This window comes from Homarus americanus, unplaced genomic scaffold (assembly GCF_018991925.1).
Source record: "Homarus americanus isolate GMGI-L3 unplaced genomic scaffold, GMGI_Hamer_2.0 scaffold23598, whole genome shotgun sequence".
Lineage (NCBI taxonomy): Eukaryota > Metazoa > Arthropoda > Malacostraca > Decapoda > Nephropidae > Homarus > Homarus americanus.
The window spans coordinates 2,218,516-2,235,970 of NW_024731054.1; the positions used below are offsets into that span (position 1 = coordinate 2,218,516).

At 38.3% G+C, this 17,455-nt stretch overlaps 1 protein-coding gene and 1 long non-coding RNA gene across 3 annotated transcripts in view; both read left to right on the top strand.

Annotated features, from left to right (window-relative positions):
• LOC121867424 (DNA polymerase nu-like) overlaps window positions 1–4,431 on the top strand; it is a 4,589-nt gene extending 158 nt beyond the window's left edge. The window contains exons 2-6 of the mRNA XM_042367335.1: window positions 19–202; window positions 1,525–1,679; window positions 2,343–2,513; window positions 2,928–3,074; window positions 3,529–4,431. Of these exons, the coding sequence (XP_042223269.1) occupies window positions 19–202; window positions 1,525–1,679; window positions 2,343–2,513; window positions 2,928–3,074; window positions 3,529–3,659 (788 nt within the window). The 3' untranslated portion in view covers window positions 3,660–4,431. The remainder of the gene's footprint in view (window positions 1–18; window positions 203–1,524; window positions 1,680–2,342; window positions 2,514–2,927; window positions 3,075–3,528) is intronic.
• A 2,296-nt stretch (window positions 4,432–6,727) lies between these two features.
• LOC121867498 overlaps window positions 6,728–17,455 on the top strand; it is a 13,275-nt gene continuing 2,547 nt past the window's right edge. The window contains exons 1-4 of one of the 2 annotated variants that reach the window (XR_006089162.1): window positions 6,728–6,881; window positions 7,550–7,671; window positions 10,217–10,370; window positions 12,002–12,063. This is a non-coding gene — a long non-coding RNA (uncharacterized LOC121867498). The other variant, XR_006089163.1, reaches the window with a different exon arrangement.

Consider the following 17,455-nt stretch of genomic DNA (forward strand, 5'->3'; position numbering starts at 1 on the left):
CTCATATCTGACACACAGAAACAGTTGTACTGGCCCGAGAGTGCTTCTGCAGCAGAGATGGATATATCCTCTTGGCTGCAGACTTTCAACAAACAGAGTTACGAATGTTAGCTCACATGTCCCAGGATTCTGTCTTACAAGCTGGATTTAAACAGTCAAAAAAATGTACTGTAGACATATTTAAACAACTATCTGCTATGTGGTGAGTTATTTCAGAAGTAAAACAAACTTTGATGTCTTCCTATGTCTGTGATGGCTTTCCAACTCAGCTTGAAGGATGGTCAAATAAATATAGATAAATATAGAGTAATAATATTTTGGCTTTCATACTAGGAGAGATTTGACAACTTATTTTTGCATAAAGTTTGTTTTTAGTTATTTGTACACTGGGCCAGAAGTTTATATAACTTTCATTGGCATACTTTACTGGATTTGATTATTATACTACCAGCTCCGGCCATTCCAAGCGGTTGGATATAAATGTACCGGGTATGTATTTATCTGTTTAATCATACATTTGTAGAATCACTTATCCATCAGTTTTTAAATTAACAAATAGTACAAAGTCACTGATGAAGTTGATCTTTCTTCTGTGGTAAACTTTTTATGTTTTAATTCAGTTTTAATTTATCTGTACCCCAGCTAGGTACCATTAATAAACTTTCTAGTATTCAGAAACTTGTGATTGCGGCTGTGCTGGATTCTCAAACAGTCCCGGTTTGTGGAGACTGTTATTTAAGTGACCAATTTTGAAACTCTGTTGATGTCATAAAGTCTTTCTTTTATAAAATTACCAATAACACGAATTTAATTGGTTCTAGAACCTCATTCGTTATAGGGGTAATCCGTTCTGGGCCCCCAAATACAACCACTTAACAATGAAAAATACAATATAAAATTGTAAAAATTGTAAAAAAGTGCATAAATGTGCATTTAAACTCCTAAAATAAAGAATATCATTAATACTTGTAATAAAAAATAATAAATTAGTACAAAAAATGATAAAAAATACTGTTCGTTGTAGGAGTTTCGTTCGTTATAGCATTCTCAATTTTATAGGTAAAACCGTTCGTTATAGGAATATTCGTAGTAGAATCCGTTCGTTATAGGAATATTCGTAGTAGAATCCGTTCGTTATAGCATGCCCCACTAAATGAAGATTATGCTGGAGATAGACTGTGGATCCATTACCACCAGTAAACACTGAAACACAACAGGCTGGATGCAGTCAATTTTCATTACTGGTTCTTAAAAAGGAATATGTACTGCAGGTCCTTGAAAATTTTGTTTTCTTAAAATTCCAATTTGTTAAGGTTAACTGTACAGGTGTTTATAAATTCTATGAAAAATGGTGATTCTTCCTTTATTAAATGTTGGTAATTGTTGTTAGTTCATGTTTTTGTTTGAAATTATAACAGCCAAATCTCTCTTATTTAATCAATAATGAGATACTATTGGATAATATATGTATCACTGCTGTCATCAGATTGGTTTATAATGATTTAAATATATCACAATGTCTAGGCTGGACAAAGATGTGAGCGAGGTAACTACAAGTGAGCGTGAACGAACAAAACGTGTTGTGTATTCTGTGGTTTATGGAGCCGGCCGAGAAAAGTTAGGAGAGGTGCTCGACATAAGTCCCCTGGACGCTAAAGATATAATAACATCCTTCATGAGTAAGTAGAGTAAAGCAGTTTGAGCTTGTATGTAAATATTGTATTTGTGTATTAACAATTACAGTATCAACATCATTATGCATGGCTTTTTGTATTTAGAGAATTTCAAGTAGGCACAATTTTGCTGAGAACTGTACAGAACATGGTGGTTTTGTTATCCCTCAAGCTCAGCAATCATCACTTGCTTGTCTGAAAGATAAGAGTATTTGTAAAGAGTTATATGGTAGCTGTCTTAGTGAGTGTGCACAAGCAAACCCATAGACAAAAGGGAGCAGGAAAAGACAAAAAGGTAGATACTATACTGTACTGTTATATAGTATGGAGTACTGTACTAAAATATAAAACTAAAAAGCAGTAATTATTGCAATGGTAGAGTATTGTACTTTGCAATTTAAGAAAATATGTGTGACCACCAGATGTTGCTGAGTAGTCATCTATAAGCAACTAAGGTTCACCACTCCACTACCTTAGCTTGTATACTTAGTAGTAAAATATTGTGTCTGCATCTGTGTTGAGAAGAAATATAAGTTGAAGATGTTATTGGTAAATAATCTGTTTTATGGGGATTCTTAGAAGTTTCTGATATTTTTGGGAGGAGACATAATGAGATTGATAGGTTATAGGTTAAATGAAATGACATTTAACAAACTGTATGATTTTCAGAACGGTTTCCTGGTATCCCTGCCTACATGAGGTCTGTAGTTAATCTTTGTAAGTCCCAAGGTTTTCTGACGACAATATTCAACCGTCGACGTTTCTTTCCTGGCATTAAGTCGCAAGACTCAGTCATTCAGGCTCAGGCGGAGAGACAAGCTATCAACTTTGTTATTCAAGGTTTGTCAGTAACAGTATGTCTCATGAGAAGTTTTGTGTTTAAAAGTGAATGACAGCATGTGAAGGGAGTTATTATATACAGTATAGAATATGGCTTTAATACCAGTGTGCTACAGTGAAAAAAATATCCAACTACATTATTGGCAAGATTCATTTGTTATATGATTACACATCCTAACTTTTACAAGCAAAATCTTAGATGTGTCGCTGTTTAAATTTTGCTGGGATTTGTGTTATATTTCCTATCTGTAATTATGACCAAATACAGCCTCTTTCATGTTTAACTGTAAAATCTAAGGCATCCTTTCTCATGACCATATTTGAAGCTGATCAAGACCATTCGGTAAATCTTGACAATCAGTTAGATTTATAAGTTCTCATTAATAAACTTTGCATCATTTTCTGGGTGACCAGGTTCAGCGGCAGACATCAGTAAAGCAGCCATGGTACAGACAGAAGTTGCTCTTGCCTCTCGCCCTGACCTTGATGCCAAGCTGCTGATACACATACATGATGAGATGGTGTGGGAAGTGTGTAGCAAAGACCTTGACACTGTTATTGGTAAGATGATACAGAACCTTACATTACTATATTTATTTTATTGTGTAAACTTTCATTTCTCTTTTTTTAAGCAACACACTCACCTGCCTTTTAATTGCATTTACATTAGATTTTCTTTTCTTTGGCATATATTTTCATAACTGTTGATTTTCTTTTCTTTATAAAATTTCTTAACTTTTCACGTCCTGTATACTATACTGTACTCCATAAAGTAAAGTATATTGCTCTCAAAAATATTATCTTATACCTTTAATGAAATCCTTTTTTTTTCTCTCTCTCTCTTTTCAAAGCATTTCTTCTTTTCATTACAGTACATAAAAGTTGGTTATTGTATCTAAACATTTTCACTGTGTGGACCATACAGAGAAGTTTTTGTACTGCAAAATGTCATAAGATTATAATAAAACTTTGTAGCTATTTACTATACTGTATGCTGTTGATTTTAACATTTCAGACATAGTTGAGCCTATAATGGAAAACACTCAGCAGCTGTGTGGGCCATTCGTTCACCTGACTGTTCCACTGCCTGTTGCTATATGCACTGGAACTAACTGGGCACACATGCATCCCTGGACAAAGGAATAAGCCATTTCTTATTTTGAATGTGTTTAGTTAATTCTTGTGATTAGAATCAATGATTTTTGTAAGGATTTATTTGCGGAGTTTTTTTAATATTGTCAATGAGAATTATTCCCCTTAAAATTTTTACATAGTGTTGTAAGGGCGTGTGTTTTCCAACACCTACACCACCCTTATCTAACTTACTTCTCTTGTTCATAGTTCTTACTCTGTTCTGTCACATATTCTTTTGGTAGCATGGACAGTGTGGTAGTGTATGTGTCGTAAATTGTAAACTTGACATCATCTCCCCTTCCTCGCCCCTTATAATACAGTATTGAGAAGTGAATGAACGTCTCCTGTTGTATTGATCTGGGTATAGTCTGTGAGTATTGAACACTGTGGATCATGAAAATTTAACCAGGTACTTTACTGTATTGACTTAATAAAAAAATTTCAAAGTAACTGATGGGAGAACTTATGGGAAAATTGTGACTTTAGTGTTGTCGTTTCATTACATTCTCAGACTACAGTATCTCCTATTAATCCCTCGTATATTGTATCACCTCTGAGCTGAATAAAATCATCTGGCATTGGCAACTAAAATATTATGGCATCTCTGTAGTGAAGGGGTTAAAAAACAGTAATGAAGCAGTTATGTTTGAAAAAGGAGATGAATCAACTCATTTTTATATTGTAAATTGTTCCCTTCCCTTTCACTCATTCCTCTATAAGCATCTATTACTGTATACTGTCATTGTATGAAATAACTTAGAAAAGACACAAACTGCTGAACTTATATGTAGAGTTTTAATTGTTTCCATAATATTATGACCTACAAGGATGGACAAATGTAATGAGATCACTTGGTTGGAAGACTGGCAAATTAAAAGAAAATTAAAGGTTTCAGGGGGAGAGTAGGGAAGTTGGAAAGTGGATATCAAGAGGAGGAGTGAGTGGATATCAGGAGGAGGAGTGAGTGGATATCAGGAGGAGGAGTGAGTGGATATCAGGAAGGGAGAGAGTGGATATCAGGAGGAGGAAAGGGTGGATAGCAGGAGGAGGAAAGGGTGGATAGCAGGAGGAGGAAAGGGTGGATAGCAGGAGGAGGAAAGGGTGGATAGCAGGAGGAGGAAAGGGTGGATAGCAGGAGGAGGAAAGGGTGGATAGCAGGAGGAGGAAAGGGTGGATAGCAGGAGGAGGAAAGGGTGGATAGCAGGAGGAGGAAAGGGTGGATAGCAGGAGGACAGAATGATTACATCAGGAGTTTACCTGAGTAAAGTTTAATTTGAATTCACTGCTTGAAGGGGAAAGAAGCCAGTAGCCACTTTTAATCCCCCCCTATTGTCCTCCGTTGTCCAGCGTTAGTACAGGAGAACTTGTTAGTACCACGAGAAAACCTGCAATGTTTGGGAGTCACACTGGATAACACCCTTCTCTCATCCTACCTCAGACACAATGGTCAGAGGCAGGGAGGGAGAGAGAGTAGGAGGTTAGGGGAGGATGGATGATGCTATAGGTTAAATAAACTGGGGTGTCTGATCTTCTGAGGACAGCTGTTGTTGTCAGATCCATTCAGCTGCGTAATGAACTGTTGTTTAGTCTTGCTCACTGGCGAGAGGCTGGTTGCTTAATTTTACAGTACAGTATAAGCAACTGCTGTTTGTCATCTCACTGGGAAGAGGCTGGTTGGTCTGTTGTTGTTTGAATGTTGCAATGATCAGTGAGTGAACCTAGTTTTTGTTGTGGATAAAGGTTCAAATTGTTGCACTATTCACATCTGATTTTAATAGATATTGATTTTGTAGACTGAGTATTGTAGTGGCTTACTTTCACTACAACCTCTCCGCCGTCCTCGCTGATTGGCCACCTGCCGCCCTCGCCCAGCCAGTCAGCGGCGCCTTTCATTTCACACCTCGATTCCTGAGTAGCGAGGATTGTATCAATACCTCCTTGCCTCACCGACTACACCAAGCTCTCAAGCTGACAAGACCTCCTCTCAAGAAGCTCCTCCACATTACAGCAACTCCCAGCATCCTACTGCATTGAACATACAATATACTTGGAGTTAACTCTATACTGAATTTCCTTCCTCATCTCCATCCTGAGTGCGAGATCTCCTTTATGTATGTGTGTATGTGGTCCTAGAGAAAGTTGACTACCTGCACCACATATACACACTACAGTATCATCACTCCTTTCCTTCTAACAATTGCTTCTCTTAAAATAAACACTGTAACTCACATACCTAAGCTCGTCTACCACGCTACCTAACACTTAGCCCAAGCAGCTAACGAGCGGATCAGTGGAGAAGAGGATAAAGGTAAAAAAGATACCAGTTTTTCTAATAAAAGCCTGGGTGGTGGCAGTCTACCGTGTAAGTACAGCAATTATACCAAGAGATGGTGGTAAAGAATGGTATGGTTTTCCCAGGTTAATCCATTGAACAGAATATTACTGACTACAGCTGAGAATAGAAGTAAGAGGAAATGCACAAACAATAAGTACTGATAAATATTGAAATAATTAAGAGGAAAATATAATAAACAAATAATGACATTGAAAGAAATAAACTAAGTAAGAAAAGTAAAATATGGAAAATAAAGTAATAAACATACTGAAATAAAGACCAAAAATATAGGAAAAACATAATATAACTAAGAAAATTTAAGATTATATTAAAAGAATAACTTGGGAAAACATAACCAAGGAAATTAAAGAAAATTACATGAGTTATAAAACAAAAGGAAAATAGGAACAATAAATATATAACAGAAAAAATTCACATACATTAATCAGTAGTGGAATATAAAATTATATATATATATATATATATACAGTATTTTTATTTATTTATTTTTACAAAATTTGCTCATTTGCCCAAAAATGAAGGTCAGATTTCAGTAAAAATACACCTGAATACACCAAGGAAAAATTTTATGGTTACATAAATATGGATAATATCATTATCCTCAAGAATCGGCGAGAAAATATTTTTATTACTGTTCTCGGTTGATTTAGTGAAGTGGAAACATCTTGCTGCCCATCCTGAGGGAGGCCCTATATAAGATTATTAAGGCATTATTGGCAAACAACACACACTGACAAAATTTACACAATTAATAATATTTTGGAGTAATTTTATAATTTTTATGGCGTTTATAAAATAAATTTAATGCCAAAACTATTACCTGAGAGGGAGCGTGGCTGGTGCTCTCCCGTGTAAACACAGCAGCCATGTGTTGTGAGGTATGTATAGCTTTAATATTGTGTTGTTAGTATTAATATGGAGATGTGTGCAGGGATTATGGTGTTGTAAGAGAGGTAGAGCTTTATAATTCTTGTGAGAACATTTTGGACAAGGTAAGAGAACTGCTCTCAGGACATAACATGTAGGCAGGGATTATATGACTATTTTACCGTCAATTATTCATAATATTAAGGTAAAATTGCAGATTACAGCAACCAAAGTTCAATTTATAGACTTACACAGATCATTCTTGCTGTTTTTAATATGTATTTTGTAATGTTTAGACAATTCTAAGACATTTTTCGTCTATGAGTATTACGGCACATCATCACTCACACTGATTGACCTTCATATCAGTGGGAAATGAGTGGTTTTGAAGCTATCACCCGCCCCTCTCCCCATAGAACCTGACATAACTATCCAAAGAATCCTAATCATAACCTTACCTAACTTCCTAGCCGTCCCATATTAAACAGAAAGTACTTAAGGTGGGGGTATTTTGGTATCTGGTACCAATGAAAGCACAAAATTGCTCTAACTGAGTTGTGGCTGAAACTGTAATAATACCTAAGATATTGATAATGGATGGTACAGCAGCTGTCTGGGTCTAACCTAGCCTAACCTCCCCTAGTTCTTCATAGTAAATATAATATTTTGTTTGTTACAGGAGATGTTACAACAAAATGTTCGGAAATTGAACTGCTCCATAACAGCTGAAAATGATAACTGGAGCATGGAACAAAAGCTCCCACCAGCACTATCACCACTGCCACCACCACCTATGGCAAGGTAAACTAAAGGAACAGCTCTCATAGCCTATACAGGAAATCTTTGTGCCCGTCAAACTCTTAAGACAAGTTGTTGTAACTGTGCTGCTGTTAGTCATTTGTCTGTCTGTCTTCCTCTTTATATCTTTCTATCTATTTAACAGTCAGTGGTTCCCAGCCTGTTGACCATAGGGGTAATTTAAACCATGCTAGTTCATAATAAAAGTAAACAAGGCTTGACCTAACTAGCAGAGTGCCAGGGGTCTGCAACCCTCATATTTGCGGCCGGCATTATAGTATGTGATGAGCGGCCGGCCAAGTTGATAAGGTAAGATAAGAATGTTGGAACACTTGATGCAGGAAACACCTAACCTGATATTCTTTATTAAACTGGTAAATTATACCTGACAATGCTAGTACATAAATTACTTATAACAATTACTGTTGAAAATCTGCTTCAAATCCTTTTCTTATTTAGCAGACAAGGGCAGCCATTGTCAGCCATATATTGATGAGGTTAAAGATAATATTCAGACAATTTGATCAAGGACAGCTGACAAAGACATGAGATACTTATTTCCAGTAGAGTCTTTATGCCAGCAGCATGTGGTGTTCTTAGGGCCAGGCAGTCACCCATCTAGGTACTAACGTTGCTTAACTTGGCTATTCGAACAAGTAGCAGTGTTTTCAGTGTGGTAGTACTGTATTGTGCTCTTGGTGATGTACAGCTGCAGGGGCAGATCCAGGGGGGTCCTGGGGGTTCTGGACCCCCATTTCACTAGAAAATTCCAGTACTTTTTCTTTAATCCAGTGTTGTACTCGGGCATTTTGTATAGCAAAAATTATTTACTGTTGACTTCAGAATATCCCCTAATATCAAGTGCACATGGCTTCAAAATGCTCATGATATTGGGGGGCTTACTACTCTGTGTGATGGCTGATTTCTTGTTTACAAAGTGGCTGATTAGTGTATAAAGGTTGCACCCTGGTTTAAACCATCTGAGCTAATGATGCTTGACAGAGTTTTGGGTGGCAATGGGCCGTTACCTTATTATCAGCAAACTGGTTATCGTGGTGCTTCTGCCATTCTCGTCTACCTTTCTCTGTGAAGCGGGTATTTTCTTGCTGTTGAGCATCAAATAGAAACAGCGCTATCAATTCCACTGGAAGATGGCCTCCACTGTGCCCTGACTGTGACTAAACCACTGATGCCACAATTGATGACAAAAAGCAATGTCATCCAACCCACTGAGTTTTAATTAACTTTTTTAATATTCTTTTTGCATGCGTGTAAATTATACACACAGGCACAGTGTCCATAGTTTTGATTGCCCAAGTTGTTTTGGAGTTGATTTTATTTATGTGTGATTATAATACACAGCATTTACTGGAGACACAACAGAGGTTTAAATTGTTCACAAACACTATCCATGACTTGGAATCTTTTATTGTGTGGCAGTTTTATTTTATATAGCTACTGGTACTGTATGTACAACTAATAATATTAAAGTATCATTTCCAACTGCTCTTTCCAGTGACATTTAGTTTGTTTCATCGAAGAAAGATTTAGACTGGGGCAACAGAAGTTATCATGTTTTGTCTGGGGGTCACAGAACGGAAGAGGTTGGGAACCACTGATCTAACTGCTTATTTATGTTTGTGTGTCTGCCTTTCTGTGCCTTTCAGTATACCTATCTATCAATTTATCTACCCATTATCCACCAATATCTATCTATCAATACCTATCTCTGTCAGTTTTATATATATATATATATATATATATATATATATATATATATATATATATATATATATATATATATGTGTGTGTATGTGTCACTCTATTTATCAATATAAGTATTTGCCAGTCTGTCAATGTATATACTAAATGTCTTACCAATATCTGTCAGTATCTATTTATTAAAAAAAAATGTATATCAAGGTGATTAAAAACTTATGGGCACAGTGTAACTGACTTTCTAAATGTTCTGAATATCTAATTATTACAAATTTCATTAATTAAAACTACTGTAATTACTTGAATTTTTAAACTGTGAACCCAGATCCTTAATCAGAATTTAAAGTTGTACCGTTGTGCAGTTTTATACTATTATATTTTCTTTATTTATAAGCCTTATCATATATATAGAGTTTAATAAGAGTTAAAGAATTTCAAAATTCCAAGACACAAATTTGTGAGGTCAGCCTGTAGCACTGTGTATTGAAGGATTTATTGGGGATCCTGAGAGCGAGTTTGAACTCACGGGAAAACCTGTTAATCTCGCACCTCTCAATCCCCGTAGATGCCGGATAATTGGGATTCTGTCTGTCTGTCTGTCTGTCTGTCTAAAGTACTGTTCTGTCTATACTACTGTATTAATGTACCACTAAGTTAGCTGGGAATATTAAGGCAAAAATGACAAGCATGCAAGGTTTACGGTCCCAAGAAAATTGACATAAATCAAACTTGCATAAAACAAACAAATTCTGTACTGAATGACTATTAATTTATGGACATATATTTATCATAAACTGTTGTGTATATTAATTGTTTTTGTTTGTTACAGATGAGTTAACGACCTTTGGGAAATTGAACAGCACCATCACAACTGAAAATGATCACTGCAGGCTGAGACAAAAAGCTGCCATTGTAGAACTTATTTCCAATGAACACTATAACACCACCACCACTACCACAGCACCACCACCACATATGGCAAGGTAAACTACAGGAGTCATTTGTCTGTCTGTCTGTCTGTCTGTCTTTATGTGCCTTTCAGTATATCTATCAATACCTATCTCAGTCTGTTTTATTTATTGTATCTATTTATCAATACAAGTATTGGTAAATTTACATTTTCAACCAATATGGCTCTTGAATTGAGCAATGTGTTTTTCTGATGTTTTAGACCAGGCATGGGCAACCTGTCCTCAGTCATGGGCAACCTGTCCTCAGTCATGGGCAATCTTTCCTCAGTCATGGGCTGCATTATGATTTAGGTAATTTTCTGCGGGCCAACCCACCAAAATTTAAATCCTACCTAACCCAAAAGTAATGTTAATATTGTATTAGTACGGACAGTGAAGCGGTTTATCGTCACTTCCACCTTACGATATTTTCAGTTTACAATAACAATCTTTCCCATTTATGAAACAATCCACCATAATAATTTTTAAAGTAATATCTTAATGTTTCTTGGCTTTTAACACAAGATGAGTGAAGCAGTCTGTGGATACATTGGTTTTTCCTACAGTTACAGCATTTGTCTTACTTATGAGACACACCCACCAGAATAATGACAATGTTAATCTTGGTATATGAGGAACTACATTGAAACAACCTATAGACACATGTATTTATTTTACAATGCCAAGAAACATTATCATGTATCCTTGATAATCACTGGGGTTAGGTTCCAGAAAACTACCGTGATAAACAAAACGGTACATATTGAAACAAATAACTTAGGGGAAAAATTAGTTTCATCCCACGACCCCAAGATGCATCACCTAACTGACCAAAATATACCCCTAATAATGTGTAGGTACAGTAGAAGATATAATACTAGTAACATATCTTTACTACCTTATTTTACAGCATATAAAATGCACTTTTATGTCTGAAAAATGGCAAAAAAAATCAGCCCGTGTCCTATATGTGAAGTTGTGGTTTCCCGTAAGCTAATGAATCACCCAGTTGCTGTCTCCAGTAGGATAAATTCTACCTAACCCAACTCCAGAATAATAAATAATAAATGGTCGCAGGTTTGCCACGCCTGGTTTAGACAATTTTAAGACACTTTTCTTCTTTGACGTTTCCCTCACAAAGGGCTTAAATATACCAGGGGATTCAGGGGGGCGGACCTCCCAGTTAGGGGGTTAGGATAAGTAATTTTAGGTCATTTGCGAGGGAAATGTCATAGAAGATAAGTGTCTTAAAATTGTCTAAACCATCGGAAATACACATTGCTCAACTCGTGAGCCATATTGGTTGAAAATGTAAATTTACCAAAGTATTTGTCAGTCTATCAATCTATATACAGTACAGTACATTTATCTATATCTATCAGTATCTCTTTCATATTTTCATCTCTATGTCTGTCTATCACCAAATCTGTCTATGTCTACCTGTCTGTCTGTCTGTCTAAACTACTGTATTAATGTACCTCTAATTTAGCTGGGAATATTAAGGCAAAAATGACAAGCATGCAAGGTTTTCAGTCCCAAGAAAGTTCACATAAACCAAACTTGCATAAAACAAACAACTGCTGTACTGAATAACTATTAATCTATGGACATATTTTTATCATAAATTGTTGAGTATATTAAATGTTTTTGTTTGTTTGTTACAGATGAGTTAACAACTAAACCTTGTGAAGTTAACAACTGGAGCATGGGAACACTGCTGTTACAGGTATGTCTTTATGTTTGTCTAACTGTCTATCTTTATCTATCTGTATATCTATATCTTTCTATCAGTCTTTCAATACCTGTATGTCAGTCAGTCTGTCTGTTTGGTATCTATATCATCTGTCAGACTGTCTTTATATATACAAGTATCTGTCTTATCTATATCTATGCTATCAGTAAGAAAGATATTGACAGTGAATGAGGAAGGTGGGTACACAAGAGGTACAGTGAGTAAGGAAGGTGGGTACAGTGAGTGAAGAAGGTGGGTACACAAGAGGTACAGTGAGTGAGGAAGGTGGGTACACAAGAGGTACAGTGAGTGAGGAAGGTGGGTACACAAGAGGTACGGTGAGTGAGGAAGGTGGGTACACAAGAGGTACAGTGAATGAGGAAGGTGGGTACACAAGAGGTACAGTGGAGTGGATGGCAGACTGCAGGATATTGCTGACTGTAAGTGTTGTGTATGTGCAGGTAAATATGTCCACAGCAAGACTGAAGACACTCAACACTGAAGATTATCCCTGGACTGTGTGGATGAGTTCTGCTGCCTGGGTGACATGATCAGTGCTGGAGGGGGTGCTGAAGGCTGCTGTGTTGTGAGTCATGGATGAGTTCTGTTGCCTGGGTGACATGATCATTGCTGGAGGGGGTGCTGAAGGCTGTTGTGTTGTGAGTCATGGATGAGTTCTGTTGCCTGGGTGGAAATGATCAGTGCTGGAGAGAAAGTGGTGATGAGTTCTGCTGCCTGGGTGACATGATCAGTGCTGGAGAGGGTGCTGAAGGCTGCTGTGTTGTGAGTCATGGATGAGTTCTGCTGCCTGGGTGACATGATCAGTGCTGGATGGGGTGCTGAAGGCTGCTGTGTTGTGAGTCATGGATGAGTTCTGCTGCCTGGGTGACATGATCAGTGTTGGAGAGGGTGATGAAGGCTGCTGTGTTGTGAGTCATGGAATGGGTTCTGCTGCCTGGGTGACATGATCAGTGCTGGAAGCTGTGGTGCTGGATGAGGCTGCCTGTTGTGTTGAAGGTTGTTGTGTTGTGAGTCTGCTGCCTGGGTGACATGATCAGTGCTGGAGGGGGTGCTGAAGGCTGCTGTGTTGTGAGTCATGGATGAGTTCTGCTGCCTGGGTGACATGATCAGTGCTGGATGGGGTGCTGCTCATTTTCAAGAGTCATAAATGGCTGGAGGAAGTTGAGGGAACTGTTGTCTTTATTGTCAGCACGAGGACTTTCCCATCACATGAAAGGAAGAATGTATACAACTGGTGTGAGAAGTGTGGTGTTATATATCCGTGAAACATGGGCAGTTAAAAAGGATGACATATGCAGTCTTGAGTGAGCTGAAATGAGAATGGTGAGGTGGATGTGTACTGTGACGCTGAAAGATAAGAATCACCATTCAGAGCTAAGAGGACGGCTGGGTATTGAGAGTATCTGCCAAGATTTACGTATAAGTAGACCAAGATCGGGATTGTGGGGAGAATGGATGAGACCAGTTGGGTTAAGTGGTGCATGACTCTAATTGTGGTGAGGAGGAGAGCCAGTGGTAGGTGGCCAAGAATGACATGGGGAGAGATTGTAAGAAATGATCTTAGAATCCTGACAAGACAGACTGCAAGAGGTGGTGTGGAAAATGGCTGTATGATTTGGACGGTGATGATGATTTTGTTCTATCTTTCTGTCTAACTTTCAGGCTATCTATCTATCTATATTACTGTACTGTATTTCTCACCATATTAAAGGCAACCACAGATATAGCATGAGAGGTTTATAGTCTCAAGAAAGTTCACCTAAACTAAACTTTCATAAAAGGAACAAATATTTAAAAGAAAAAAATTGCAATGTGTTCCATAACCTGTACAGTACAGTTGACCCTCGACAACCGAGGATTTCCCATCCAGGGATTCCGGATATTTGTGGTTTTTACTCTACAAACCATTTCACACAACCACGGCATTGAATGTGGACAAGTGTGGCGTCTTTATCCCTCTGCTGTCTAATGTATTCCTCCGTAAATGTGAGGAACGAATAAAAATAATACTAAATAAGAGGAAGGAAAAAATACTGCATGCCATTTGACAACTGTTTCACTAAAGATGTGGGAGACGGGTGTGCTCCCCCGTCGTGGGCTGACTCCTGCCGACGTAATAAAAGTTTATTGTGTGTTTTTTTACCTTTTGATAATAATTTTTTGACTGAGTCTAAGAAAGCTTTTGTGTGCATGTAACTGCTAAAAAAGTGAATAAAACTACGTATATCTACCCAAAACTACGAGTTGAAAAATAACAACACAGCTTGCCCTGGTGTATATGTATACAGTTATGTATGATGTAGGGTGAATTATGGAGACATTTGTTAGGTTAAAAATATGTCTTATATGGTGAGAAATATGGTATATCTCTACATCTTTCTGTCCATCTGTCTACAGTATATCTGTCTTATATGTACTGTAGACAGGACTACTGTACTAACCATGATAGACAGTTGACAATGCATGTGATTAATACCTGGAATACAAATATTTGCAGGAAAATGTCCAATATATTCAGCAACTTGACCACTTTAGTGATATAGAACCATGAAAATATTGTTTATTGTTTTTATACCAAAACACTGGTGATTGTCTCTCAGATACATCAGGAGTTGTATATCTTTAGTGGTGCATTACTGTGTCCTGGGTTCATTTCCCAGCCTGGGACTGATGTTACCCTCAATAAAGAACATGGCAGGTTTTCTGCAGGTACAATACTAGTTTCCTCCCATACTGTACAGTTTTAACAGACCAACTGCCCAAACGGCTCATTACTGGTAATTACGACGTCAATACGTTAAATTATACAAAGGTGAATCATACCGGTAATTTAATGTTGACTCGGCCATAGTGGGCTTTAACATTTATGCCACTGATGAATGAGTCTTGATCACACACAACTATAAGGTGGCCTTCTCTTGCCACTCCATCTTCCCTCTGGCCTTAATTGTGCCAAAGCCAAGAATTATTATTGTGTGAGGATGTAGTGGATCTCTGAGGTGACAATGATAAATATTTTGGTGTTAAGTCGGTGGTGTGAGTCTTGTACTGTGCAGGTCTTACCCACCTGTTACAAACTACTGCAGGGAGTGAAGACCTTCCTTAAAAGGTTTAACTTGGCAGTATTTACAAGGTCACATCACAGACGTCCTCAACGGCACTTGATGGTTTATAACAGAGCCATTTTTTATTACTTACTTTTGACCTTGATGATGTGGTTCAGCCATTATCAGATGCAGGTCAGGAACACTAAGGACTGTTCCTCTATAATGCTCACTGAGTAAATGAGGATAGTTGCTTCAAGGCTCCACGGGGCAGATTGCTACCAGGTTTTACTTACAATTCACAATTGTTACATGGAATTATACATTTTCCACAATATATACTGAACTGTATACCTGTGTTGTCTATATACATGGTGAACTGTATACCTGTGTTGTGTATATACATGGTGAACTGTATACCTGTGTTGTCTATATTGTTTTAGCTGTGGTAAGATACCAAACTATCTCACTTGTTAACACTTGCCTGAACGAGTGTAGGTTAGTCGCTGGTACCTTTGATGCAGCTGAGTGAGATGTAGGGTCATCTCACGTCATGTCACCTTTGATACAGTCGTAGATAGTTTAAATCGTCACAGCTGTCCTGGGTTGTACTTGTAATTATCTTAGCTTGTAAGTTAAACAAGACACACAGGTAATGTTCTCTTCACTCGTTGTTCCTTGGTTTAATGTAAACACACATGCTGATTTAATAGTTATATTGGGTAGTAATGTCTGTACAATTATTTGGTATTGACAAACTAATGAGCATTAGCTATTGACTTGTAATTAGCTGATATATTTAGAGAGAGGTACTGCCCGTAGAGCTGGTCTCACGACACGACTTTAGGGCATCGTGTCGGGCTGTGAACTGGGCTGAACGCTCTTGAGTCTGGTGACTGGACAGTAATCACACTTCAACAGGTCATTAACTAAACAGCCTACCACACACTGAGGGTTGAGTCTGTAGTTTAATGGGCTGTACACCCTATGAGGTGTGACAGAACAAATGTTTATGGGCTGTACACCCTAGGAGGTGTGACAGAACACATGTTTATGGGCTGTACACCCTCGGAGGTGTGACAGAACACATGTTTATGGGCTGTACACCCTCGGAGGTGTGACAGAACACATGTTTTTGGGCTGTACACCCTCGGAGGTGTGACAGAACACATTGTTTTTGGGCTGTACACCCTAGGAGGTGTGACAGAACACATTGTTTTTGGGCTGTACACCCTAGGAGGTGTGACAGAACACATGTTTATGGGCTGTACACCCTAGGAGGTGTGACAGAACACATGTTTATGGGCTGTACACCCTAGAAGGTGTGACAGAACACATGTTTATGGGCTGTACACCCTAGGAGGTGTGACAGATCAAATGTTTATGGGCTGTACACCCTAGGAGGTGTGACAGAACACATGTTTATGGGCTGTACACCCTAGGAGGTGTGACAGAACACATGTTTATGGGCTGTACACCCTAGGAGGTGTGACAGAACACATGTTTATGGGCTGTACACCCTAGGAGGTGTGACAGAACAAATGTTTATGGGCTGTACACCCTAGGAGGTGTGACAGAACACATGTTTATGGGCTGTACACCCTAGGAGGTGTGACAGAACACATGTTTATGGGCTGTACACCCTAGGAGGTGTGACAGAACACATGTTTATGGGCTGTACACCCTAGGAGGTGTGACAGAACACATGTTTATGGGCTGTACACCCTAGGAGGTGTGACAGAACAAATGTTTATGGGCTGTACACCCTAGGAGGTGTGACAGAACACATGTTTATGGGCTGTTCACCCTAGAAGGTGTGACAGAACACATGTTTATGTGTTGTACACCCTAGAAGGTGTGACAGAACACATGTTTATGGGCTGTACACCCTAGAAGGTGTGACAGAACACATGTTTATGGGCTGTACACCCTAGGAGGTGTGACAGAACACATGTTTATGGGCTGTTCACCCTAGGAGGTGTGACAGAACACATGTTTATGTGTTGTACACCCTAGAAGGTGTGACAGAACACATGTTTATGGGCTGTACACCCTAGGAGGTGTGACAGAACACATGTTTATGGGCTGTTCACCCTAGAAGGTGTGACAGAACACATGTTTATGGGCTGTACACCCTAGAAGGTGTGACAGAACACATGTTTATGGGCTGTTCACCCTAGGAGGTGTGACAGAACACATGTTTATGTGTTGTACACCCTAGAAGGTGTGACAGAACACATGTTTATGGGCTGTTCACCCTAGGAGGTGTGACAGAACACATGTTTATGTGTTGTACACCCTAGAAGGTGTGACAGAACACA